The sequence below is a fragment of the Myxocyprinus asiaticus genome, chromosome 48, assembly GCF_019703515.2.
Source record: "Myxocyprinus asiaticus isolate MX2 ecotype Aquarium Trade chromosome 48, UBuf_Myxa_2, whole genome shotgun sequence".
Lineage (NCBI taxonomy): Eukaryota > Metazoa > Chordata > Actinopteri > Cypriniformes > Catostomidae > Myxocyprinus > Myxocyprinus asiaticus.
The window spans coordinates 29,653,733-29,670,199 of NC_059391.1; the positions used below are offsets into that span (position 1 = coordinate 29,653,733).

At 35.6% G+C, this 16,467-nt stretch overlaps 1 protein-coding gene across 2 annotated transcripts in view; it reads right to left on the reverse strand.

Moving 5' to 3' along the window:
- The window catches only part of LOC127437114 (transmembrane protein 117), a 77,000-nt gene that overhangs the window by 20,457 nt on the left and 40,076 nt on the right, over window positions 1–16,467 (reverse strand). For both annotated transcript variants that reach the window (XR_007896523.1, XM_051691813.1), the window contains exons 4-5: window positions 5,703–5,802; window positions 2,184–2,281 (exon numbers count right to left, since the gene is read on the reverse strand). Coding sequence is in view for 1 of the 2 variants with exons in the window: in XM_051691813.1 (XP_051547773.1) it covers window positions 2,184–2,281; window positions 5,703–5,802 (198 nt within the window). In the remaining variant the exon portion in view is untranslated. The remainder of the gene's footprint in view (window positions 1–2,183; window positions 2,282–5,702; window positions 5,803–16,467) is intronic.

Consider the following 16,467-nt stretch of genomic DNA (forward strand, 5'->3'; position numbering starts at 1 on the left):
TCATATTTTTGTAAAAGTACTTATATTCATATTTTTGTCCAAAAATGTGTGTTATTTGAGTTGTAAAGTGTCTAAATCATCCTATTGAGATGGGACTACTTTTTAAGCCGGATAAACGTCTGGTTACGTGGTTATGTCACATTATGCTTACGGTCAAACCTGACCTGGTGTTACAAAGAGAAGACATAAAATAATCATTTTGTGGGGCCTGGGTATCTCAGCGAGTATTGATGCTGACTATCACACCTGGAGTCTTGAGTTCGAATCCAGGGCATGCTGAGTGACTCCAGCCAGGTCTCCTAAGCAACCAAATTGGCCCGGTTGCTAGGGAGGGTAGAGTCACATGGGGTAACCTCCTCGTGGTCGCTATAATGTGGTTCTCGCTCTCAGTGGGGCGTGTGGTCAGTTGTGCGTGGATGCCGCGGGGAATAGCGTGAAGCCTCCACACGCGCTATGTCTCCGTGGTAACGCGCTCAACAAGCCACGTGATAAGATGCGCGGAGTCACTACACCACCACGACGACTTAGAGCGCATTGGGAATTGGGCATTCCAAAGTGGGGAGAAAAGGGGAGAAAATCTCCCCATTTTGTTACCAAGCTTTAATTTCACACACACTAAAATTTCATAACTTAAAGTGAATTAATAATAATGTCAAGAAGATCAACATTTATAAAAAGAAATGAACAGCAATGGACCGTGAAAATTTAATTAGTGTATAAAACAAAAGACTCGTTCTCTGTGTGCAAATACGATGCTCTGTTTTATAGTGTTTCCCATTCATTTTCTATGGTTGGTTAATTTTAAAACAGTAAAGGTGTCACTTTTTTTACAAACACTCACAACTTACTGAATCAAGTCCAGTTTGGGTGTGTGTGTGTGTGTGTGTGTGTGTGTGTGTGTGTGTGTGTGTGTGTGTGTTCAGATGGCAAGAGGAGGAAAAGTCACTAATTCTTGTACCCCTCAGATAATCGAAACCATTTTAATCTACATTCATGACCTCTTTATTAGATACGCCTGTACATCTAATTATTCATGCGATTGTCTAATCAGCCAATCATGTGGCAGCAGTGCAATGTATACAATCATGCAGATATGGGTCAGGAGCTTCAGTTAATGTACACATCAACCATCAGAATGGGGAAGAAATGTGATCTCAGTGATTTGGAGTGTGGTATGATTGTTGGTGCCAGATGGGCTGGTTTGAGTATTTCTGGGATTTTCACACACAACAGTCTCTAGAATTTACTCAGAATGGTGCCAAAAACAAAAAACATCCAGTGAGGGGCAGTTCTGTGGGTGAAAACGCCTTGTTGTTGACAGAAGTCAGAGGAGAATGGTCAGACTGGTCCAAGCTGACAGGAAGGTGAAAGCAACCCAAATAACCACACGTTACAACAGTTCTATGCTAAAAAGCATTTCTGAACATACAACACATCGAAGGTGGATGGGCTACAGCAGCAGAAGACCCCTCCGGGTACCACCACTGTCGTATTAGGACAGGAAACTGAGGCTGCAGTGGGCACAGGCTCACCAAAACTGGACAGTAGACAATTGGAAAAACATCGCCTGGTCTGACGAATCTGGGTTTCTGCTGAGGTACACAGATGGTGGGCTCACTGCAGCCTCAGTTTTCTGTTCTTGGCTGACAGAAGTGGAACCCGACATGGTCTTCTGCTGTTGTAGCACATCCACCTCAAGATTCGACATGTTGTGCATTCTGAGATGCTTTTGTGCTCACTACAATTATACAGAGGGGTTATCTGAGTTACTGTAGACTTTCTGTCAGCTCAAAACATTCTGGCCATTCTCTGATGACCTCTCTCATTAACAAGACATTTCCGTCCACAGAACTGCTGCTCACTGTTACAGAAATACTCAAACCAGCCCGTCTGGCACCAACAATCATGCCACGGTCCAAATCACTGAGATCACATTTTTCCCCATTCTGATGATTGATGTGAACATTAACTGAAGCTCCTGACCCGTATCTGCATGATTTTATGAACTGCACTGCTGCCACATGACTGGCTGATTAGATAAACGCATGAATAAGTACAGTTGCTGTACAGGTGTACCTAATAAAGTGTACATCAGAAAAAAAATTTCGGTCAAAAATGACCAAACAGAATAGGAAGGTTAAATGTAACCATATCAAATATTATATAACTTAATTATGACTCACCAGAAGAGCACTATTCTGTTATTGCCCTTCCTCCATAAGTGCCTCGCGGTCCTGCCCCAGTCCGGGTAATGTGTGTCCTGCAGCATCATATCTGTTACCTTGGAAACAAACAAACAATCATTATTTGCTTTGTGCTTCACACTTTACAGTAAGGTTGTATTTGTTAACATTAGTGAAAATATTAGGTATTATGAACTAAAATTAAACAATTTTTATTGCAATTATTTTTCTTGGTTAATGTTCATTTGTAAATGTACTATTGTTCATTGTAGGCTCACGTTAGTTGCATTAACTAATGTTAACATATATAACATTTAATGTTAAACATTTTATAATGTATCAGTATAGGTTAAAATGAACATTAATCAAGATTATTAATGTTGTAAAGTATTGCTCCCTTTTAGTTCATGTTAACTAATGTAGTAAACTAATGTTAACAAATACAATGAAGTGATACCAATTGTGTTAAAAATCATAGGTAATCAAAATATAAGCTGAAAAATAATAATCCTGTATAATAAAATAAAATATATTATCATCTTCATAATCTTACATCAAAAAATAATTACTTTCTTCTCCTCTGAAACAACTTTTATTTTCTGCTGATGTCATCAAGGTTTTGTGGTCGGGGAAAAAAATATTAACCAATAATATCATAGCCCACTTTTCACCATCCAATCAAATCCTGATGGATAAAGTCCCGCCCATATTATTCCCTGATAAATATTTAGTTTAACTCAAAAAATTTCACATTACGTAAGTTACATGCATCGGGAATGCATTTTCATTGTTATAATTAAAAAGAAAAAAGCATATTGTTTGAAAACAGACTGTAAACGGACTAAAAAACGCACATTAAGTTTTTAAAACGGGACTGCGCACTTGCGATGCGTTGGCCAAACATTCGCACATTCCTTTGTGTACAGTTTCTGGTCTCTCAGTGAGAGTTTCTCAGGTCACTCTGCTGACGGATCTGTTCCTTTCAAAAAGAAAGTCTAGAAAACTCTGGGGAGGAGAGAGAAAAAGAAATAAATCTGTCCATTTGCTGACACGTCCCACCAGAAACACAGCATCCTGCCAAATGAGCAGAGAGTGAGGTGAACTGAATTAATGACATGTAAACGGCACATGTAATGTCTATATTCAGTACTTTCACAACAGTCCTCTGCCCTTCATCATCTTCTCTCAGTTTATTCCTCTTTTCTTCACCTCCTTTTCTCTGTTGTTCAGCTGTGCAGTTTGAACACAAGACTACTAATGTAACACACACACGCAGCTTGATCCCAGAAGATCTTAAACTATACTTACGCTTTGTTTGTGTGTGTGTGTGTGTTGTCAGTGAGAAAGTGCTTTGATGTCAAATATTTTAGGAAGGATGTTTGTTTCCTGAGTGTCCTTGAGTGAACTTGAAGAAAATCTCTTCCTTCTTTACAGTCAACAAAGCTGAATCTATTTATCCATCCACTGATCCATCCATTTATCCATCTATCCATCTGTTCATCCGTCCATCCATCCATCCATCCGTCTGTCTGTCTGTCTGTCTGTCCATCTATTGTTCCACCTATCATCTGCCTATCCATCATCTGTCCATCCATCCATCAATTTATCCATCCATCCATCTATCCATCTTTCCATCCACCTATTGTTCCATCACCTACCTATCCATCGTCCATCCATCCATCGTTCATCTACCAATCCATCATCCGTTGTCCATCCATCCATTCATCCATCCATCCTTCCACCCATCCGTTCATCCATGTCCATCCGTCCATTCATCTACCTATCCATCATCCGTCTGTCCATCCTTCCTTACTTCCTTCCATCCCTCTACCTAGCCATCATCTGTCCATCCATCCATTTATCCATCCACCCAACCTTTTGTCCATCCATCCGTCCATCCATCCATTCATCCATCCGTTCATCCACCCATCCATCTATTATTCCATCCATCTATCCATCTACCTATCCATCATCCGTCCTTCCTTCTATTGTTCCATCCCTCTACCTATCCATTGTCTGTCCATCTGTCCATTCATCTATCCATCCATCCATATGTCTGTCTGTCCATCCATCCATCCGGCCATTCATTCATCCATCCATCCTTCCATCCACCCACCCATCCGTCCACCCATCCATCCATCAATTGTTAATAATAATAATAATTCCTTACATTTATATATTGCTTTTCTAGGCACTCAAAGTGCTTTACATAGTATAGGGGGACTCTCCTCAACCACCACCAGTGTGCCGTATCCACCTGGATGATGCGACGGCAGTCATAGTGCTCCAGTACGCTCACCACACACCAGATATTGGTGGAGAGGAGAGAGTAGAGTGATACAGCCAATTAATGGATGGGGATTATTAGGAGGCCATGATTGAGAAGGGCCAATGGGGGGGAATTTGGTCAGGACACCGGGATTACACACCTACTCTTTATAAGAAGTGTCCTGGGATTTTTAATGACCACAGAGAGTCAGGACCTCAGTTTAACATCTCATCCCATGCTTTTTTACAGTATAGTGTCCCCGTCACTATACTGGGGCATTAAGACCCACACAGACCACAGGGTGAGCACCCCCTACTGGCCTCCCTAATACCTCTTCCAGCAGCAGCCTTAGTTTTCCCCAGGAGGTCTCCCATCCAGGTACCGGCCAGGCTCAACCCTGCTTAGCTATAGTGGGCAACCAGGCAAGAGCTGCAGGGTGATATGGCTGCTAGTAACGTCTGTCCGTCTGGAAATACACCATATAAAACTATAAAGAATTAAATATAATTTTGGTAAAAAGTTTTACAAATTTGTCTAATCATTTCTTTAGGCATAAAACTTTATGAATAGTAAAAAGTTCCTTATTTCCCCATTAAGGAAGCTATTATTAGTTTTTAAACATGGTTCTCTCTGGCTGTGGTCTTATCTCGCCCCCTGTGAGAGTTTTCAGGAGTTTCTTCGTTAAGTTAATCTCCTCTAATTTCACATTCTCTCTGCCGAGCGGACGTCACTGCCTATGGGGATGTGAGCTGCTTTTCCAAGAGACTCAATTACCAACAAATAATTACAGCAACATTCAACTGTCACCAGAGTTTCATCAAGGGCAAGAATTCTCATAAAATGGTTTGTAATTTTGTGCTGGTCTGAAATGGTTAAAATCAAACTGAAGTCAAAATTGGCACTATTTACATTCTTAGTACATGTTCCTGATCTTATTGTGAATGATTCTTCCATGCATGTTATTCATAATCTTTTTTCGGAATGTAATAACCTGCTCCGCCTCCAAAATGACATCCGCCTTTCTGCTGACATCACCAAGCCCTCTTATTTTTCAACCATCATTGATAAAATCATTTTTACTCCTTAAATACACTGTTTTACTGAGAAATACAAAGGTGTACCACCCTTGATCACATTAGTGGTCACTCGATATACATTTTTTGATGAAGCATTCTTAAATCTTAAATGATTGGTTACATTCTTGTGGAAATACAGTATGTCACATTATGGAAGTGAAGTGGGATTCTTACCATCCATGCCGTCACAAAATCACCCATCCATGTTCCTACAGCGGCCAACTTCATAAAACTCTCATTTCTGATTCCCATGTACTCCGTCACCATATATGGTCTGAAGAGAGAGAGAAAGAGAGAGAGATGGTCGGGTCAGTTTGATGCCATCAGTCACAGTTGATCAGATCCAGCGAGCGCAGCAATCATGAGGCGTGGCGGTTCACTTCTTTAGCTGCAGCTTTTCAAAATGCTTTTATTCAAAGTGACATTCAACGTGGTACACAGTGAAACGTGTTTCAGTAACAGTAAAGAACACAGTAAATTCACAATAAAGGTAAACACACACAAACACTTCAGAGGCCTTCATGATACTGTACATTCACTGCGCTTACAGAAAAGGATTAATCGCAAATAAACAGAAGCAAGCACTTATTTGTTGTGACAGAAAGCGAAAATATTCTTCTTTAAAAGCTTTTATGCCTTCAGAATGTATTTACAGGCCTTGAACAGGTTAAAACTAGTTAATCTGGCTTATGTTTGTCAGTTTGTGAAAAGGAATTATAGAAAAGGAAAACACAAAACAAGGCCAATTTTATTGCACACACACGTCATAACGAGCAGATTTCTGCCACCTGTGTACTTCTGCAGTGTTCTGAATGCTAACAGCGTTAATGACGTTTAATGAGCTTTTATCCTTCTCATGTTGTTGTACAATAAAACATGTTGGGCAGGAAACCATTGCAATCCCATGCCTTACTATGGAGCACCATATCCATTTTTGTAACACTGACCATGGCAATACCTGACTGTTTTTTTATTTTTTTATTTTTTTATTTGGAAATGCACAGCACCATCGCAATACCATGCATATTTCGATATTTACCATGGTGTCACCATGTTTTTGGACATGGCACTTTGGCAATTCCATGTTTTTTGTACATGCACCATGATGGTACCATGGTAATACCAAGTGTTTGGGACATGTACAATGGCAAAACGTTGTTTGTTTGGGTAAGTCCCATGATATTACTATGTTTTTAGGACCATGTTGTTAGGACATGCACTATGGTATTACCATATTTTCAGGTCATGATAACATGGCAATACCATGTTTTAAGGACATATACTATGGTATTACCATGTTTTAGGATATACACCATAGTATTACCATATTTTAGGATATGCACCATTGCATTTTCATGTTTAAAAATATGCACCATAGTATTACCATGTTTAAGGATATGCACCATATTTTTACCATGTTTAAGGATATGCACCATAGTATTACCATGTTTAAGGATGTGCACCATAGTATTACCATGTTTAAGGATGTGCACCATAGTATTAACATGTTTAAGGATGTGCACCATTGTATTAACATGTTTAAGGATGTGCACCATTGTATTGCCATGTTTAAGGATGTGCACCATAGTATTACCATGTTTAAGGATGTGCACCATAGTATTAACATGTTTAAGGATGTGCACCATTGTATTACCATGTTTAAGGATGTGCACCATAGTATTAACATGTTTAAGGATGTGCACCATTGTATTGCCATGTTTAAGGATGTGCACCATAGTATTACCATGTTTAAGGATGTGCACCATAGTATTACCATGTTTTAGGATGTGCACCATAGTATTGCCATGTTTTAGGATGTGCACCATTGTATTGCCATGTTTAAGGATGTGCACCATAGTATTGCCATGTTTTAGGATATGCACCATAGTATTGCCATGTTTTAGGATATGCACCATAGTATTGCCATGTTTAAGGATGTGCACCAGAGTATTACCATGTTTAAGGATGTGCACCAGAGTATTACCATGTTTAAGGATGTGCACCATAGTATTACCATGTTTAAGGATATGCACCATAGTATTACCATGTTTAAGGATGTGCACCATAGTATTACCATGTTTTAGGATATGCACCATAGTATTACCATGTTTAAGGATGTGCACCATAGTATTACCATGTTTTAGGATATGCACCATAGTATTACCATGTTTTAGGATATGCTAATAGTATTGCCATGTTTAAGGATGTGCACCATAGTATTACCATGTTTTAGGATATGCACCATAGTATTACCATGTTTAAGGATGTGCACCATAGCATTACCATGTTTTAGGATGTGCACCATAGTATTACCATGTTTTAGGATGTGCACCATTGTATTGCCATGTTTAAGGATGTGCACCATAGTATTGCCATGTTTAAGGATGTGCACCATAGTATTGCCATGTTTAAGGATGTGCACCATTGTATTGCCATGTTTAAGGATGTGCACCATTGTATTGCCATGTTTAAGGATGTGCACCATAGTATTGACATGTTTAAGGATGTGCACCATAGTATTACCATGTTTTAGGATATGCTAATAGTATTGCCATGTTTAAGGATGTGCACCATAGTATTACCATGTTTTAGGATATGCGCCATAGTATTACCATGTTTTAGTATATGCACCATAATATTGACATGTTTAAGGATATGCACCATAGTATTACCATGTTTTAGGATATGCTAATAGTATTGCCATGTTTAAGGATGTGCACGATAGTATTACCATGTTTAAGGATGTGCACCATAGTATTACCATGTTTTATGATATGCACCATAGTATTACCATGTTTAAGGATGTGCACCATAGTATTACCATGTTTAAGGATGTGCACCATAGTAATACTATTTTTTTAGGACATGTGCCATAATTCTATACTTTTAAAGACATATACTATAGTATTACCATGTTTAAGGACACATACTTTCATATTACCATGTTTTAGAACATATCCTATGGTATTACCATGTTTTAGGATATGCACCATAGTATTGCCATGTTTTAGGATATGCACCATAGTATTGCCATGTTTAAGGATGTGCACCATAGTATTCCCATGTTTTAGGATATGCACCATAGTACTGCCATGTTTAAGGATGTGCACCATAGTATTACCATGTTTTAGGATATGCACCATAGTATTGCCATGTTTAAGGATGTGCACCATAGTATTACCATGTTTAAGGATGTGCACCATAGTACTGCCATGTTTAAGGATGTGCACCATAGTATTACCATGTTTAAGGATGTGCACCATAGTATTGCCATGTTTAAGGATGTGCACCATAGTACTGCCATGTTTAAGGATGTGCACCATAGTATTACCATGTTTAAGGATGTGCACCATAGTATTGCCATGTTTAAGGATGTGCACCATAGTATTATCATGTTTAAGGATGTGCACCATAGTATTACCATGTTTAAGGATGTGCACCATAGTATTGCCATGTTTAAGGATGTGCACCATAGTATTACCATGTTTAAGGATGTGCACCATAGTATTGCCATGTTTAAGGATGTGCACCATAGTATTACCATGTTTAAGGATGTGCACCATAGTATTATCATGTTTAAGGATGTGCACCATAGTATTACCATGTTTAAGGATGTGCACCATAGTATTGCCATGTTTAAGGATGTGCACCATAGTATTACCATGTTTAAGGATGTGCACCATAGTATTACCATGTTTAAGGATGTGCACCATACTATTACCATGTTTAAGGATGTGCACCATAGTAATACTATTTTTTTAATACATGTTCCATAATACTATGCTTTTAAAGACATATACTATAGTATTACCATGTTTAAGGACACATACTTTCGTATTACCATGTTTCAGAACATATCCTATGGTATTACCATGTTTTAGGATATGCACCATAGTATTACCATGTTTTTAGGACATGTACCGTGGTATCGCCAGTTTTTTAGGATCTGTATGACAGAATGGCCATGTTTTAGGATATAATTTCATACTACCATGTTTTAGGATATGCACCATAGTATTACCATGAATTTAGGACATGTACTATAGTATAACCGTGTTTTTAGGACATTATACAATGCTATTATTATGGTTTTAGGATACGTTACCTGTCTTCAGAACGTGTCCCATTGCATTACCATATTTGTTAGTACATGGTACCATGGCTTAAACATGTTTTAGTATATATACACTGTACAATGGTATTTACATTGTATTAATATGTGCTAATGCACATGTTTAATGAGTTTTCATCCTCAGTAGTGTGATTGGCCCATACTTCCTCCTTTGATAATACGACACCACCTTGATGTATCGAAGCACGCCACACTTGTAGGCTAATCAATGGGACGATGTCAAATTTGTTAACCAAACGCACAACTTGACCCCTACGACGTGCCACATACGTGACATCTATTCATGCCAGTGCGTCAAAAACGGCTGTTGGACATTACAGCCACATAATGTGTGAGATTCAATCTGTATTCCATCCATTATGTCTGGACGATGGCTGTCATTAGAGCGCACGTCGAAAGCACAACTTATCACCTCCCCCACTCACGCCGATAAAGCCATTTTGATTAAAACGAAGATTTATTGCCGCATTAAGTCACTTTCAAACACCTCACGGATCTGGAACACAGCCAGTTGCCGTAGTGATCCCACAGGGAGTCATTCACCAAGGACATTGTCCTAATCGATAATACGGGAACCCTTCAACATACTCTAATGCATCAGAGCAGTTTAACTCGCTCTGGTTTGTTTGCATGTAACCGAGCAACTAGTTTAGTTTGAAGCCTTCCGTTACTATAACATGCAATGAACACTGTATGCGTCAAACCTCTCTCTCTCTCTCTCTCTCTAATTAAGGACTTGAGTCTTGATTTATTCATGATGGCTGTAATTTTAATGCAGTTCTGCTGTGACCTAATGCATGAAAAGCTAAGTCATATCAGTACAGCAACACACACACTGACTGCATACACAAAACATTCAGATTTCACTAACAAAAAATAAATAAATAAAAAAATACTATTGTACCACACAGAGTTTCCTGCATCACTTTCCTGTAGCAGCGTTACTGAACAAGATAAAAAAGACAGTGTATTTCAAAACAATGGAAAGAAAACATGGTTTTTAAATTTAGTTGTCATTGCAGAATGCACGCAAAAACACAGCACTCCCAGTGTAGTCCAATTCATTAGCAAATGACTCTTTTGAATGAATAGTCTTCACTAAATGACTCACTGAATCAGTCAGAGTGGTTACTGAATCAAAATTTGACTTGCATACTGAACTGAAGTTATCAGTAGAACTGAAGCAAGAGCTGTTTTGTATACTTAAAGATTCATTAAAGTTAAGAATTCGTGAAACATAAAATGTATGAAACAAAACTTTATAATATATGATATTATTTAAATGAAAATATACACAGTTTTTGTTAACATAACATTTGTTTTTAAAATTATATAAACTAATATATGCATAAAAAAAATAAATAAAAAAATAATTAAGCAACACCGTGTTTTTTAGACATGTTACTAAGGTATTAACATATATTTTAAACAAGTACCATGACAAAATCAAGTACCATATAAAACAAATAAATAAATTATTGTAACATAAAAAATAAAAAAAAAATGGAAAAAAAATGTTTTAAAAATAAAAGGAAAAAAATGAAAGAAAAGATAGTGAAAAATGAAAATATATATATATAAAAAATGAAAAAATGGAAAATTTAAATAAAGAAAGAAAATTACAAAAATATCTATATATACAAATTTAAATGAAAATGGAAAAAATGAAAATGGAAAAAATATAAATAATGATTTTTTTTAAATGAAATAAAAATTAATAAATTAACTGAAAATGAAAAATAAAAATAAATAAAAACATGAGGAAAATAAAGAAAAAAAAATTCAAACATGAAAGTACCATGAAGTACCACATAAAAGTCTTAATCACTGTATCATGGCACATATCAAAGTACAATGGTATTATTATCTGATACCATCACTTTACCATGATACCACAACAGCAGTGGCGTAGTAGTGTCTGAAGAGGTGGGCATATTGTGAATTTATGCTTTTCTGTGTATAGTCAAATAGTTTTCCTACTTAGAAATATAAATTGAAATGATTAGATATCACAAGAAAAAGGCACCACCGACAGCAGTAAAATTAGGGGACACAGCTGTCCAGCATCTGTGAAGAGCGTCAAACAAGTTCCACTTGTGCAGAAACATGCAGTATTTTCAATATCAAGTTTAATTGCATAAGATGCATTTAAATGTATATATTTACGTTTAGCAGGGAAATACATTTACAGCACATATTATAGTTACTCCAGGGATGCTTGTGCATCAGCATTAAATGCTGGAAATGTCCCGCCCCTTACTGAAACGGAAAATATGATTGGATATTTGCTAACCAATCACGTCTGAAATGAACGTTCTGACTGGTGGATCAGATTAGTCGGACTGTCTGTGCTGCCTCCCGCTGCTCCGTGTGCGTTTAGAGAGAATCTCTGAACACTTTTTAAAATAAAAAACACAATTGACTCAACGGTGCTGCGGTTTCACGTTAGTAGATTAAAAGTTCCAAGTCAAAAACTTACTCGTTGTTCTGGCGGCCATACGTATCATCACTTATTTTAGGTGAGCATATGGCGTAAGCTTGTGTATGCCCTATATTACACTACTGCACAACAGTAAGTGTTGACAATAAAATAAATGTGTGTTATGAACATATTTCATTGTGTAATAACTGTCTGGTTGATTTGTAAGACCAATACATCAAAACTAGATAAATATACAGTTTATCATCACCATTACAAAAAGTTTTCCAGATGATTAGAAGTATTGGATGAAAAAACAAACATTTTAACCACTCCCTCATACCCGTGTTTTAACAGCACTTTTCCTTAAAGTCCATTCTGTAAATTATAGTTACAGCAGCCCGGTTGATGACAAATTAAACATGCTATTACAAAAGAGGTCACACATGCTGCACGATTCAATTTAAACAATGTGAGGAGTTACAGTTGGAAACTATAAGCCTTGATGTGGGTGACTCAAGCCGGGGATTTCAGTGCACGGACACTCATTCCTGGAAGTCAGTGTTGGTGTGACAGGATTACTGATGTCTCGGAACGTGCCAGAATTCCAGCCAGCCATTTCTCTCTCTTTCCCGTATGACAGACGCTCCGGTCATGAGTATTAATATGAATGTTGTTTCAGAGCAGATACTGAGTCAGTCTTACAGAGAATAGAGTTATGATTTCATGATAATTACATATTCAACTCCACTGGGTGCTAAAACTGTCATTTCACCTGTGGTCTGTATCCAGGTGAAAACGACCGCTGGTGAACTCTGGACTGTTTGTGACATTTGTACTGGGTCCTGAGACACTAAAAATGGACATTTTAATTAGGCATCATCTTGGACACCCCACATATGAATTTCCCCTCTCAAAACATTCCAAGATTTTCTGAGACTCAACAGATCTTTGAAGAACTTCACAGGACAGAATTACAATCAGGTGTACTTCAACACCCGTTAACAAACTCACATTTTCTAGTTCTTTTGTGTAGAAATCAACAACATGAAAACTAAAATGGGCTTTTTGATATAAAATAAAGATCCATTTCATACTTTTAAAATCCCTCCTAAAACAATCCGATACTTATCCAGTATTGATACTTCCGTTACTGGTGATGTATCGAGAATATCGATCTTTGCATAAAAATATATATTACATTTATAAGCCTAAAGAGAGAGTTACTAAACATAACGTAATAAAAAAAAAAGAATATATATATATATATATATATATATATATATATATATATACCCACACACATATATATATATATATATATATATTTTTTTTTTATTAAATGTTTTTAATAAAATATATTTTTTTATTAAAAAATGTAATAATTAAACATAACGTAATAAAAAATATATATATTTGTTTATTAAAACAATGTAATAATATATATATATATATATATATATATATATATATATATATATATATATATATATATATATATTTTATTACATTTATAAGCCTAAAGAGAGAGTTAAACATAACGTAATATATATATATATATATATATTTTTTATTAAAATTTTTTAATAAAATATATTTTTTATTAAAAAATTTAATAAACAACGTAATAAAATATATATATATATATATATATATATATATATGTATATATATATATATTTTTAATTAAAAAAATTTAATAAAATATATATTTGTTTTATTAAAAAAACGTAATAAAATACTAATATATATATATATATATATATATATATTACATTTATAAGCCTAAAGAGAGAGTTATTAAACATAATGTAATATATATATATATATTTTTATTATTTATTTTCATTAAAAAAATGTAATAATAATATATTATATATATATATATATATATTACATTTATAAGCCTAAAGAGAGAGTTATTAAACATAATGTAATATATATATATATATTTTTATTATTTATTTTCATTAAAAAATGTAATAATAATATACTATATATATATATATATATATATATATATATATATATATATATATATTACATTTATATACAGTATATATGGCTTTTAAAAAATAATATTTAAAATGTCCAAATTTATCCAAGGAACTTACAAGCAAATCAGTTTAATAGAGATATCTGTTTCTGTGATAAACCTAAATATTTTACGTTTTATTAATTTATTTTAGTAAATAAATTCACAAATCAGTTTTATGGAATTTTGTTAAAATGTAATTGTGTACAGGCAAAAAACAGGCTAAAATATTTTAGATAATTATAACGGATAAAATTAAGACCCCTCCCACAAGTTATTTTATTGTTTCACTCCTCAATCCGTCACATAACGGAGGTAAAATGAGTTGATGTTGAATTTAAAGTCTCAGTAATGTGTATATACTCATTAATGCACACAATACTAACAAATACATTTGAAACAAACAAATGCAAATCAATAAATGCATGAATGTCCACATTTTGGAGACAAAACCAAAGTAAAATGTCCACATTTACTGTAGGAGATTTTCACTTTTTGCAGTTTTAAAGCAGAACTGCAGCAAACGGGAAAGAGCGAGAACCAGAAACACAGAATTTATTACACTGACTATTATGAGAAATTAGCAAGCAAAATGATCACTCTCATACCAGACTCATATTATGCAGAATTTTGCTGCTTTCCCTGGGAGAGTTTTGTCTTGGACTAAAGGCAAAATTTCTAAAGTTTTATTAGTAATATTGGGTTTAAGATTAGACAGCTCCAGGCACAGAAAGTTTGATTTATGGCACCAGCAGCTTGTAAAACAGCACTTAACGTTATCACGCTGAGTGGATAGTGTACACACACGCACACACACACAAACACACACACACTCTTCATGTCATTTCTGATGTACGATTCGGCCTATATGTGCATCTGTTAATCCCAGGGGAGTTTTACAGTTGTCACGGTAACAACGGAAACAGCTCGTCTCCTGCAGTGCTGACCTGTGAGGGAACAATGGCCCTGCCCCTTTTAGCACTGGCCCCGCCCCCTGGCCTAGATAGTCAAACTGTTTTGCCATTTTCTTCCCTAATTCTTTACAAGATTCAGAGCTGCATATTCTTAAATATGTGACCCAGTTTAAAGGAACAGTTTACGCAAAAATGAAAACTGCTTCATTATTTATTCACCCACTTATAGTCCCAAACCTGTATCGAATATTATTCAAAATGTCTCATTATTCTATTAAACGGAAGAAAGAAAGTCAAATGTGTTTGAAACAACATGAAGGTGAATAAATAATGACAGGATTTGCGGGTGAACTATCCAGGGTGATTCTCACGAACACTGCCAAGAAAATGTCCCGAATATTCATTTGGAAATGACATGAATATTTATATTTTACATATACAAAATGAGGCCTATTATTAGGCCTACTAAGGTTTTTTATATTGTGACATTATTTTTGTTACACACATTTATCCCCCAGTTCTCATTATTGAGATGCAAAAAAAGACGGTCATTATGATACTCTCATTACTTTATGTATTTACATTAGTCACACAGGTTATTCATTTTGTGAAGGTCAAAGGTCACAGTGATTTGGGAACGTTCAGTGTAGCAGTCAGTCAATGACCTTCAAATATCCAACCTCTGCTCAAAATGAGATGACACTTCCTCTATCAGCCTATTCCACAGATATTGATTATGTGGTGAGGTGTCAACAAAAACATCACCTTCAAGACCCCTGCGCCGCCACTATAACATTTATCTAGAGACCCAAACAGGCTGTGTGAGTGTGCGTGTGTGTGTATTTTCAATTACTGGAGACCCATGGCACTGTTACAGCCGAGCAAGTGGCAGATTGAAAAATAGATACACAAATATAATATTTTCAGACAGAAATGAACCTGAAGAAATCCATGGCAGTACAGTCCTTATATTCAGCATTGACATTATTTACACAACCTAATATATTCAATCTGAGGGAAATGTGGGCAAGACACAAAAATATCCCATACTAACTCCAGATTGACAAGTCTAAGCCCACTTTATCAGCAGTCTTAGTTCCGGAAGTATTTTTCCCATTCATTTCCCACTCATAAAATCCTTCATAAAAGAGTTGTAAGCCATGAACCAAATCAAGCAGCTCCGAGGTGAATCACAACATTAAAAACTTTGATTTTAAGCAACAACAAAAATAGCTTATTTACAATCCCATGAAGCACTATGAATGATGTAATTAAATTAAAAATGATGGAAAAATATAAAACAACTATTATATGTATAACTATAAATATAACTACTATTATAATTTTATTGCAGAATATTAAGGTATATAAAAATATATGTCACGAATTTGGAGGAAAGACCCAAGCGCTGGAGATGAATAAATGTTTATTTAACATAA